Source organism: Alosa sapidissima, chromosome 12 (assembly GCF_018492685.1).
Source record: "Alosa sapidissima isolate fAloSap1 chromosome 12, fAloSap1.pri, whole genome shotgun sequence".
Lineage (NCBI taxonomy): Eukaryota > Metazoa > Chordata > Actinopteri > Clupeiformes > Clupeidae > Alosa > Alosa sapidissima.
In genome coordinates this window covers 36718833-36731332 of record NC_055968.1, presented here as the reverse complement: position 1 = coordinate 36731332, position 12500 = coordinate 36718833, and the positions used below count along the sequence as shown (strand labels likewise).

Sequence of the window (12500 nt, the reverse complement as noted above, 5' to 3'; positions counted from 1 at the left end):
GTGCTCTGAAATGTGTCCAACATCATACAGAAAAACGGCATTAATAGCATCAGTCCTAAAATAACTCTGACATTCATAAAAAAGAAGTTGAAGGGCTTATTTTTCATCTGGTCTTTTCTGACTCTTGTTCTTTCTTTTATCTTTAGCCTTTCATTTTCTCTCTCCCCCTCTCTCCCCCTCTTTCACTCTCCCTCTCGCTTACACTCTCACTCTCTCTCTCTCTCACCCTCTCTCTTTCTCTCTCTCTCTCTCTCCCTCTCTCCCCCTCTCTCACGCTCCCTCTCGCTTACACGCTCACTCTCTCTCTCTCTCCCTCTCCCTCTCGCTTACACTCTCACTCTCTCTCTCTCTCACCCTCTCTCTTTCTCTCTCTCTCTCTCTCCCTCTCTCCCCCTCTCTCACGCTCCCTCTCGCTTACACGCTCACTCTCTCTCTCTCTCCCTCTCTCCCCATCTCTCCCTCTTTCTCTCCCTCTCTCCCCATCTCTCCCTCTTTCTCTCTCTCCCTCTCTCTCCTTCTCTCTCTCTCTCTTCTTGTCCTCTATCAGAGGGCGTGCTCACTGCGTCATGTTGGCATCCCATTAGCGCTCATTTGAAATGTATTCTCTCTGACCCTAATAATAACTTGATCCATTTCCTTCAGAATGGGACCCAAATGGGCTAAAATGGGTCGAGTGGCCCAGCCAGCCAGCGCTGAATATTCATCACAAGCTGTTGCTGTGCCCCCAGTCCAGCCTGCCATATGCATATGCTGCTCTTCAGCTGAAGCTCCTTACTCTGTTCAGATTCTCTTTTGTGCAGTAACCCAGTCTGATAGCGCTAGCCTAGCTTAGCACAATTCACTGGTAACCCAGTCTGACAGCGCTAGCCTAGCTTAGCACAATTCACTGGTAACCCAGTCTGATAGCGCTATCCTTGCTTAGCACAATTCACTGGTAACCCAGTCTGATAGCGCTAGCCTAGCTTAGCACAATTCACTGGTAACACAGTCTGATAGCGCTAGCCTAGCTTAGCACAATTTACTGGTAACCCAGTCTGACAGCGCTAGCCTTGCTCAGCACAGTTGGTAACCAGTCTGATAGTGCTAGCCTAGCTTAGCACAATTCACTGGTAACACAGTCTGACAGCGCTAGCTTAGCTTAGCACAATTTACTGGTAACCCAGTCTGACAGCGCTAGCCTAGCTCCGCACAGTTCACTGGTAACACAGTCTGACAGCGCTAGCTTAGCTTAGCACAATTTACTGGTAACCCAGTCTGACAACGCTAGCTTAGCTTAGCACAATTTACTGGTAACCCAGTCTGACAGCGCTAGCCTAGCTCAGCACAGTTCACTGGTAACCCAGTCTGACAGCACTAGCCTAGCTTAGCACAATTCACTGGTAACCCAGTCTGACAACGTTAGCCTAGCTTAGCACAATTCACTGGTAACCCAGTCTGACAACGTTAGCCTAGCTTAGCACAATTCACTGGAAGGGAGTTAGACCAGTTAACCTGTAGCTAAAAGGGAGCTTATTTCCCAAAAAGTTGGTGTGTTCCTTTAAATTAATAATCCCCCCCCCCCCCCCGTCTATATGTGTGTGTGTGTGTGTGTGTGTGCTTAAGGTGTGGCTGTGTGACCATGCTGCGCTCCCCCAATAAGACCAACGCCATGAAGCAGTGGGAGCAGCGCTGGATAAAGAACTGCCTGTGTGGAGGCCTGTGGAGGAGGATACCCCCTGTGCTCTCCTGACCGTCACACCTCAACAAGGGGGGGGGGGGGGGACTATTACTCTCCTCACCGTCACACAGCACCCCTGGGGGGGCTATAAAACAGACCTGTTTCTCTGTCTTAAGTGGCAGTAGATTCATCACCAGGGGATAGAGAGAGACTGAGGATGTGAAATCCACACTTTGCTCTAACACCAGCATAACAGAATAACGATAGTTAGGTGTGTGTGTGTGTGTGTGTGTGTGTGTGTGTGTGTGTGTGTGTGTGTGTGTGCGCGCGCGTGTGTGTGTGTGTGTGCTTGCATGTATGTTGCCCACCTGGCCAGACTCTTGTCTTTGCAGTAAGCAAGCCTGTCATCTCCACTGAGCCACTATGACCCACACAGTCACCTGGAGCTCTCTACTGTCACCACCATCACAGTAAGTTACAGCCAGAGACCTCAGCAGCTGCTCCAGCATTGAGTCTGACCCATACGCGCTCCCTCAGGTCACTCAGCATTGAGTCTGACCCATACGCGCTCCAACAGGTCACTCAGCATTGAGTCTGACCCCCACAGGTCACTGTGTCACATCCTCAGCAGTACTAGGCAGCATTAGAGACTCACTGTCTTTAAAACATCCACAACACTGTGTTGTGCTCGTAGAAGTCCATGGGAAGACTTCTAGTAGAACATCTTTTCTTGTCATGTACTGTAAATATTATTAATTTTTTTATATGTATATCTTTCTGTGTCTTTTTGTACTGGATTTGTGAAACAGAAGCTTCAGAGACTTGACTAAATGGTCAAGTGTATTTTTTTGTGAGTCTGTTCAAATTGATTTGATTGTAGTGTCGACCTACAGCCACAGAGAGGCGCTGTATCTCATTTAAAAGTCCAGTCGTGATTGGCGGAGATTTCTCCCTCCATGTCTCGTTTGTGATGTAATAAAGCTGGATTTGTACGAAATTGAATCATTCGCTGTCTGCTCAGTGTGACATTTTAATGCTGCGTCCCTGTGCTATTCAGGTCTGTAAACGTACACACAACACACACACACACACACACACACACACCAGCTGTGAGTATCGCCAGAGGGGATCCCTAAGCTGTCGGGCTTCAGTGCGTCTCCTCAGAGTTAAAGCAGCCTTACACTCAGCATTCAATATGCCTACCACACACACACACACACACACGCACGCCTATGCCTACCTGATAATCACCCACCTGAGGATTCCTCTCTAATTGAAAGTATCATCATGGCATGGGCAGGGCAGGCTACTCAAACGGATCTTCCTCCACATAATCAGCTTGTGCTCTTGGACATGTGCAGCATCTAACCTTGGCCCAGGCCAGACTACAAACGAACCTGTTTAATCTGTCTAATCGCTAACTGCTTTCACACACCAGGGGTTTCCCCTCTTTTTTACCTGCCATACACACACACACACACCATATTATTTATTTGATTTCTAGCAGGGTTTAGCTGACTAAACCAATTATACATTTGAGGTATTAATAAGCAATAATGGAGCAATAACTGCACTGACTTCGATCAGGAGACCTGAAGAGCCCCTGTTCTACATCCTGCTGATATTGATCTGAGAATGTCCTGGGGGTTTAGCAGGATTGCAGCGTCTCCACTCCTCAGATCCGGTACCTGGACAGGCTCATGCTGCACTCAGGCCAACAGGACGTCTGCTCTTCTCAGGCCAACAGGACGCTGCAGGCCAACAGGACGTCTGCTGCTCTCCTCAGGCCAACAGGACGTCTGCTCTCCGCAGGCCAACAGGACGCTGCAGGCCAACAGGACGTCTGCTCTCCACAGGCCAACAGGACGTCTTCATTAAGAGACTCAGTGGGATGAGCAGCAGCTCTGGGTGGCCTCACACTGCCCCCCTAACACCTGTCTGGAGACACACGCGTGTGTGTGTGTGTGTGTGTGTTTGTGTTTGTGATGCTCCACACTAACGCCTGCAGGTGTCCCCAACCTACAGCAGTTCCTACCTAAAGAGGACAGGTACAGGAACACTACCCAGATAAAGAGGACAGGTACAGGAACACTACGAGGACAGGTACAGGAACACTACCCAGATAAAGAGCACAGGGACAGGAACACTACCCAGATAAAGAGCACAGGGACAGGAACACTACCCAGGTAAAGAGCACAGGGACAGGAACACTACCCAGATAAAGAGGACAGGTACAGGAACACTACCCAGATAAAGAGGACAGGTACAGGAACACTACGAGGACAGGGACAGGAACACTACGAGGACAGGGACAGGAACACTACGAGGACAGGTACAGGAACACTACCCAGGTAAAGAGGACAGGTACAGGAACACTACGAGGACAGGTACAGGAACACTACGAGGACAGGTACAGGAACACTACGAGGACAGGGACAGGAACACTACCCAGGTAAAGAGCACAGGTACAGGAACACTACCCAGATAAAGAGCACAGGGACAGGAACACTACCCAGGTAAAGAGGACAGGTACAGGAGTCAGGACCGCCTCGCTGTTCAGCCGTTGTTTTTCCATTGTTTACCTGCAGGACCTCCCCATGTGCAGCCTTTTTGCTGTATGATCACGATGCTAATTAGATTTACTAAAATGGCATAGCAGCTGCAGCAAATACTCTCTCCACACTGATACACTATTTGTCCATTCAGTGTGGGCTCACTCTGAATGGACAAATACCTCAACTGAACAAGCTAGTAGCGTAACCCGTAACCTCGTTCACTACTCATTTACATCTTGAGTTTTTCGGGGCCGCACTAGTACCTACCCCGAGGCACGGACTTCGTTCAGCCCCGTAGAGGTTCCCGGAATGTTGCATGACGGGGCGGTTTGTCTAATGGAAAACCTAACAAATGGCCCCAGCCCTGTACAACCAAGTTCCAGCTCCTGCAGTGGAAACGGCCCTCGTGAGCTTTCTTAAAGGTACCGTCAGTGATTCTGGATAACATCACGTTTGTTGACATTTGAACCAAACACCAATAAAACACCAGAGAGCAAACTCACTAGTCCCATCCTCAAAGTGCTGACTCCAAAACTGATGATTGGATTGGACAGTTGTGTTGTTTGGGGGACAGGATTGCTCCATTTTGTTTGTTTCCAGTTTACGGAGCCAGCTATGTACGAAGACTGAGCACTTTCAGCACTGAGCGCGGAGACTGAGCATTTTCAGCACAGTGCGAAGACAGCATTTTTTGCAGTGTGCGAAGACTGAGCATTTTTTGTAGTGTGTGCGAAGACTGACCATTTTCAGCTCTGTGCGAAGACTGAGCATTTTTTGTAGTGTGTGCGAAGACTGAGCATTTTCAGCTCTGGGCGAAGACAGCATTTTCAGCACTGTGCGAAGACTGAGCATTTTCAGCAGTGTGTGCGAAGACTGAGCATTTTCAGCACTGTGCGCGAAGACTGAGCATTTTCAGCACAGTGTGCGAAGACTGAGCATTTTTTGCAGTATACGAAGACAGAGCATTTTCAGCAGTATATACAAAGACTGAGCATTTTCAGCAGTGTGTGCGAAGACAGCATTTTTTGCAGTGAGCGAAGACTGAGCATTTTTTGCAGTGTGTGCGAAGACTGAGCATTGTCTGTGCGAAGACTGAGCATTTTTTGAAGTGTGCGAAGACTGAGCATTTTTTGCAGTGTACGAAGACTGAGCATTGTCAGCAGTGTGTGTGAAGACTGAGCATTTTCAGCACAGTGTGCGAAGACTGAGCATTTTTTGCAGTATACTACTGAGCATTTTCAGCAGTGTGTGCAAAGACTGAGCATTTTTTGCAGTGTGCGAAGACTGAGCATTTTTTGCAGTGTGTGCGAAGACTGAGCATTTTTTGCAGTGTGCTCACGGAATGGAGAGCTACAGTATGTAAGGGATTGGGAGGAGATATTTGCTCAATGTGACAAAAATGTCAAAACGACAGAAATTGCTGGCGGTACCTCTAAGGCATACTCTACCTGTAGTGTGTGGCAGTGAAGGGAGACACCACTGGTCAGTACCATGAGACCTGAGACCATGAGACTGAGACCATGAGACCTGAGACCATGAGACTGGAGGCTCTGATCCGGCACAGAGCTGGCCCAGACACGGCTGTGAAGTGGTGGAGAGAGGTTACTGTGAGAGGACTAGCAGTGTGTGTGTGTGTGAGTGTGTGAGTGTGACTGCCCTGGTGTTACTGTGAGAGGACTAGCAGGGCTGAGAGGCCACAGGAGATGGTATGCTGCTGCTGATGGGCAGGGGTGGCTGATTTACACACACACACACACACAAACTGACACACACACACACAAACTGACACACACACACACACACAAACTGACTTACACACACACACACACTCACACAAACTGACTTACACACACACACACACAAACTGACTTACACACACACACATACACATGCTGGCCGGGAGTGGAGTTACTCAAGCATTCCTCCAACCAGCTACCGACACCAACACACAAACACACACACACACACACACAGACACCAACACACACACACACACACACAGAGACACCAACACACACACACACAGAGACACCAACACATACACACACACAGACACCAACACACACACAGACACCAACACACACACACAAAGACACCAACACACACAAACACACACACACACACAGATACCAACACACACACACACACACACACACACACAGACACCAACACACACACACACAGACACCAACACACACACAGAGACACCAACACATACACACAGAGAGACACCAACACACACACACCAACACACACACACACACACACACAGACACCAACACAAACACACACACACACACACACACACAGAGACACCAACACACAGCCATCTGTCTGCCATCGCTGCTGAAAGACAATACAGGGAAAAATCAATCAGACTGCAACCAGTCAAGCCAGCAACCATTTAACAGTCTCACATGCAAGAGAGAGAGAGAAGGAAAGAGAGAGAGAGAGAAGGAAAGAGAGAGAGAGAGAAGGAAAGAGAGAGAGAGAAGGAAAGAGAGAGAGAGGGAGATGGAAAGAGAGAGAGACAGGGAGATGGAAAGAGAGAGAGACAGGGAGATGGAAAGAGAGAGAGAGGGAGATGGAAAGAGAGAGAGAGGGAGATGGAAAGAGAGAGAGACAGGGAGATGGAAAGAGAGAGAGGGAGATGGAAAGAGAGAGAGACAGGGAGATGGAGAGCATAGCGTCATGTGTCCACTGGAGTGAGGAGAATGTGTTCCGCAGAATGGTAATGAGCTGGAGGCTACCAATCAATGAAATGTGAACACGGATAAGATTTTAATTCAATTCACTTTCATTTATTCACACGGCCTCATTAATGTGCCTGAGCATCAGCTCAAGGTGCTTCACACACACACAGCCCCCCACCTGCCACACACACCTGCCACACACACACACACACACACAGCCCCCTACCTGCCAAAGGACAGCCTGGCGGAGAGCGACGCTGATCATGGACAGAGAGACAGAGGAAGATGAGAGCAGGTGTTATAGTCAATCAATCAATCAATCAATCAATCAATGTAATGTATAGTTTATAGTATCACCATGCAACATGACATCAACACACACACACACACACACACACACACACACACACACACACACACACACACACACACACACACACACACACACACACACACACAAACACACACACGTATGTATAATAAGCAATGTTAGGGGCAGCCGTGGCCGACTGGTTAGCGCTTCAGACTTGTAACAGGAGGTTTGCCGGTTCGAGCCCCGACCAGTGGGCTGCGGCTGAAGTGCCCTTGAGCAAGGCACCTAACCCCTCACTGCTCCCTGAGCGCCGCCGTTGTAGCAGGCAGCTCACTGCGCCGGGATTAGTGTGTGCTTCACCTCACTGTTTGTTCACTGTGTGCTGAGTGTGTTTCACTAATTCACGGATTGGGATAAATGCAGAGACCAAATTTCCCTCACGGGATCAAAAGAGTATACTTACTTATACTTATGTAGCCCTACAATTAAACAACAATCACACACACACACACACACACACACACACACACACATATGTATAATACGCATGTAGCCCTACAATTAAACAACAATCACACACACACACACACACATATGTATAATAAGCATGTAGCCCTACAATTAAACAACAATCACACACACACACACACACACACACACACATATGTATAATATGCATGTAGCCCTACAATTAAACAACAATCACACACACACACACACACACACACACACACACACACACACACACACACACACACACATATGTGTAATACGCATGTAGCCCTACAATTAAACAACATTCACACACACACACACACACACACACACACACACACACACACACACACATATGTATAATAAGCATGTAGCCCTACAATTAAACAACAATCACACACACACACACACACACACACACACACACATACGTATAATACGCATGTAGCTACAATTAAACAACAATCACACACACACACACACACATATGTATAATAAGCATGTAGCCCTACAATTAAACAACAATCACACACACACACACACACACACATATGTATAATACGCATGTAATCTACAATTAAACCACCCCAGTGTGTCCTTACTCTGCTCTTGACCATGGATCAGTCCAGGGAGCAGACATACTAACCTCTGATGACAAGGCAGGGCAGTTTGACAGGGCAGTTTAACAGGGCAGTTTGACAAGGCAATTTAACAGGGCAGTTTAACAGGACAGTTTGACAGGGCAGTTTGTCAGGGCAGTCTAGGCGACTGTTTTGGATAAAAGCATCTGCTTCCTGTATAAATCAAACTGTTAGTTGATTGTTGCTACAGAGTTTAGTGCCATAATATCCAAACAAACAAACATTTGGGATTTGTGTAGCAGGGAGCTACTATTTGAAAAGAGGCTTTTAGAGACCAAGAGCTTGATTTTCTTCCCCCCTCTGGCAGCGGGGCTATAGAGCAGCTATAGAGGGGCTATAGAGGAGGCTATAGAGGAGGTTATAGAGGAGGCTATAGAGCAGCTATAGAGGAGCAGAGGAGCTATAGAGGAGGCTATAGAGGAGGTTATAGAGGAGGTTATAGAGGAGGCTATAGAGCAGCTATAGAGGAGCAGAGGAGCTATAGAGGAGGCTATAGAGGAGGTTATAGAGGAGGTTATAGAGCAGCTATAGAGGAGGTTATAGAGCAGCTATAGAGGGGCTATAGAGGAGGTTATAGAGGAGGTTATAGAGCAGCTATAGAGGGGCTATAGAGGAGGTTATAGAGGAGGTTATAGAGGAGGCTATAGAGCAGCTATAGAGGAGGTTATAGAGGAGCTATAGAGGAGGTTATAGAGGAGGTTATAGAGGAGGCTATAGAGCAGCTATAGAGGAGGTTATAGAGGAGGCTATAGAGGAGGTTATAGAGGAGCTATAGAGGAGGTTATAGAGCAGCTATAGAGGAGGTTATAGAGGAGGCTATAGAGGAGGTTATAGAGGAGGTTATAGAGGAGGCTATAGGAGGCTATAGAGGAGGTTATAGAGGAGCTATAGAGGAGCAGAGGAGCTATAGAGCAGCTATAGAGGAGGTTATAGAGGAGGCTATAGAGGAGGTTATAGAGGAGGTTATAGAGGAGCTATAGAGGAGGTTATAGGAGGCTATAGAGGAGGTTATAGAGGAGGTTATAGAGGAGGTTATAGAGGAGCTATAGAGGAGCTATAGAGGAGGTTATAGAGGAGGTTATAGAGGAGGTTATAGAGGAGCTATAGAGGAGCTATAGAGGAGGTTATAGAGGAGCTATAGAGGATCTATAGAGGAGGTTATAGGAGGCTATAGAGGAGGTTATAGAGGAGGTTATAGAGGAGCTATAGAGGAGCTATAGAGGAGGTTATAGAGGAGGTTATAGAGGAGGTTATAGAGGAGCTATAGAGGAGCTATAGAGGAGGTTATAGAGGAGCTATAGAGGAGGTTATAGAGGAGGTTATAGAGGAGTTATAGAGGAGCTATAGAGGAGGTTATAGAGGAGCTATAGAGGAGGTTATAGAGGAGGCTATAGAGCAGCTATAGAGGAGCTATAGAGGAGCTATAGAGGAGGTTATAGAGGAGCTATAGAGGAGGTTATAGAGGAGGCTATAGAGGAGTTATAGAGGAGCTATAGAGGAGGTTATAGAGGAGGTTATAGAGGAGCTATAGAGGAGGTTATAGAGGAGCTATAGAGGAGCTATAGAGGAGGTTATAGAAGAGGTTATAGAGGAGCTATAGAGGAGGTTATAGAGGAGCTATAGAGGAGCTATAGAGGAGGTTATAGAGGAGCTATAGAGGAGCTATAGAGGAGGTTATAGAGGAGCTATAGAGGAGCTATAGAGGAGCTATAGAGGAGGTTATAGAAGAGCTATAGAGGAGGTTATAGAGGAGGTTATAGAGGAGCAGCTCCCCTGTGGGGACCAGTGTGTGCCCAGCGTGCCCACAGGTATACCGGTATACAGTCCTCTGATGTGCCCAGTATACAGTCCTCTGATGTGCCAGTCCTCTGATGTGCCCAGGATACCAGTCCGCTGATGTGCCAGTCCTCTGATGTGCCCAGTATACCAGTCCTCTTATGTGCCCAGTATACTAGTCCTCTTATGTGCCCAGTATACCAGTCCTCTTATGTGCCCAGTATACCAGTCCTCTGATGTGCCCAGTATACCAGTCCTCTGATGTGCCAGTCCTCTGATGTGCCAGTCCTCTGATGTGCCCAGTATACAGTCCTCTGATGTGCCAGTCCTCTGATGTGCCGACTTCAATTAGAATGAAGCGACTGGCAGCACTATCGCATTCTGCACAGACCAAGCAAGCATATGCCTATCATCACGCCATGAAATGATTGACCAATAGTAGGCCTACTTACTTTTGTCCGAAAGCAGAGGCTTTGTAGTGGCGCGCGTGTCTCTGTGAACAGCTAACGTTAGGCATGTCATGTATGCACGCAGGTGCAGCAGTTTCCAGCAGGTCTGTGTGGGTCTATAGGTTAATCATATGTGACTGGGTGGGTCTATAGGTTAATCATATGTGATTGTGGTCTCAGACTCATCACATCATTAATTTCTCTGTGTATGTTGTGTCCTTATAGTGGTCAGTCAGACACAACAGGATCCTCCGATTCCTAATAGAGTCCTCACTCATCTCAGGGGACACCACACGCACACATGGTGAGAGTGCATCATGTACAACTTAGAGCAGTGCTAATGAGTTGGACACTATGTGAAATAAACCTGTGGTCATGAGGAGATGGACACTGTGTGATATCAACCTGTGATAATGAGGAGATGGATACTGTGTGGTAATGAGTATGGACTTATGAGGTGACTGTCCAGCCAGTGAGTTGCCTACTAACGACCGCCTCCCTGTGCTGAAACGCAGATTACCTCTAAAGGGCCGTCTGCGTGACTAAGAGGAGAGGATTCACACACACACACACACACACACACTCAAGTGGCGTTTAATTAGCGCTGAGCGGAGCGCAGAAACCACCTTGCGACTTCACGCTCGCTCACTTCGGTAGCGGGCGCGCCCCCTCCTTCTACCGATCAGAATGCTGTCTTTGTACTTCGGTGTCTCCGTTATCTTTATCTAACACCCACGCTTGACACATACCACCAATGCTTGTCATACAGACGACGCCGGATTTTTCCATTTGACATCAGTGTGATGTGAGCTGCGGAACCTCCTCATTGCCTTCCCTGATGCCGAGGAGCTGCTACTGTAGGTGTTTTCTGCAGCATCCGCGTGAGAGACACCCTCCGGTCGGACATCGCATTTAGCAGCTCTCACCACACTACATTTCAGGAGCACGGTTCCGACACCGCCTGGCGTAGAACGTGCGCAGAAAGAGGAGTGTGAGTGGAGTGGAGTTGTTCGTTAAATTCTATTGCAGCAGACGCGTAAGCTTTGCTCTAACAAGCACCGACACCGCGACCCCTGCGCCGAAAAGCGTTCGCCTTCACTCAGGTAAGGCGACTTGTTTGTGAATATTGTTTTTCACACCACACATCACCCAGGCGCGAGGGACCGCACTGCCGTGATGGTGTGAGGGCGCGAGGGTGCGATGCTGCTGTCGCATTGGAGGCGTGGAGCGCTAGATCGACAGCAATTAGAGACGCCGTTAGTTCCATTAGTTCTGTTGGTCCGATTTTACATGCTGCAAGCTTACAACTCGTTATGATGTCCCGCGCTCTCGTATCTCTCGCCTTATTAGATCTGAAAGCTTTTCCATGCGACACTGAGCTGTTGTTAGAATATGCATTCCATAGCACTGTGTGAAAATGTGCATGTCGTGATATGCATGTTATTTAAATATATTTATCCACATTTTAATGGATATTTATGCCAATATGAATACTACTCTTAACCCCTATTGAGAACACACTGACTGGTTGATTTGATCGTGGTTCCAAACGACCTGCTGTCAGATCAGATGGTCAGCGTCATAAGAGCTCCTTGGGTGGATTTATTTGCAGTTGACTGTCATCTTATGTTCCAGTGGTTCTTACTGTACCCCTTCAGTATCCCTTCACACCTCTGTCACAGCACACACAAGGTTGTGTGTGTGTGTGTGTGTGTCTGTGTGTGTGTGTGTGTGTGTGTGTGTGTGTGTGTGTATGTGTGTGTTTGTGTGTGTGTGTGTATGTGTGTGTGTGGTGTGTGAAGCATATGTGTAGGAGGTATATGTTATGGCTATATAATGGCTACCTGTATGTCATATACTGCATATAGGAAGTTAATGCTATATAATGGCTACCTGATATAGAGGAGCTATAGCCTCCACA

The 12500-nt window shown here is 47.6% G+C and overlaps 2 protein-coding genes across 2 annotated transcripts in view; both read left to right on the top strand.

Moving 5' to 3' along the window:
* med16 (mediator complex subunit 16) overlaps positions 1–2659 on the top strand; it is a 14481-nt gene extending 11822 nt beyond the window's left edge. Inside the window, exon 14 of the mRNA XM_042111788.1 lies at positions 1603–2659. Within this exon, the coding sequence (XP_041967722.1) occupies positions 1603–1729 (127 nt within the window). The 3' untranslated portion in view covers positions 1730–2659. The remainder of the gene's footprint in view (positions 1–1602) is intronic.
* Positions 2660–11152: 8493 nt separating this feature from the next.
* Positions 11153–12500, top strand: part of plppr3b (phospholipid phosphatase related 3b) — a 13114-nt gene continuing 11766 nt past the window's right edge. The window contains 1 exon segment of the mRNA XM_042058095.1: positions 11153–11682. The gene's annotated coding sequence lies outside the window, so the exon portion shown is untranslated.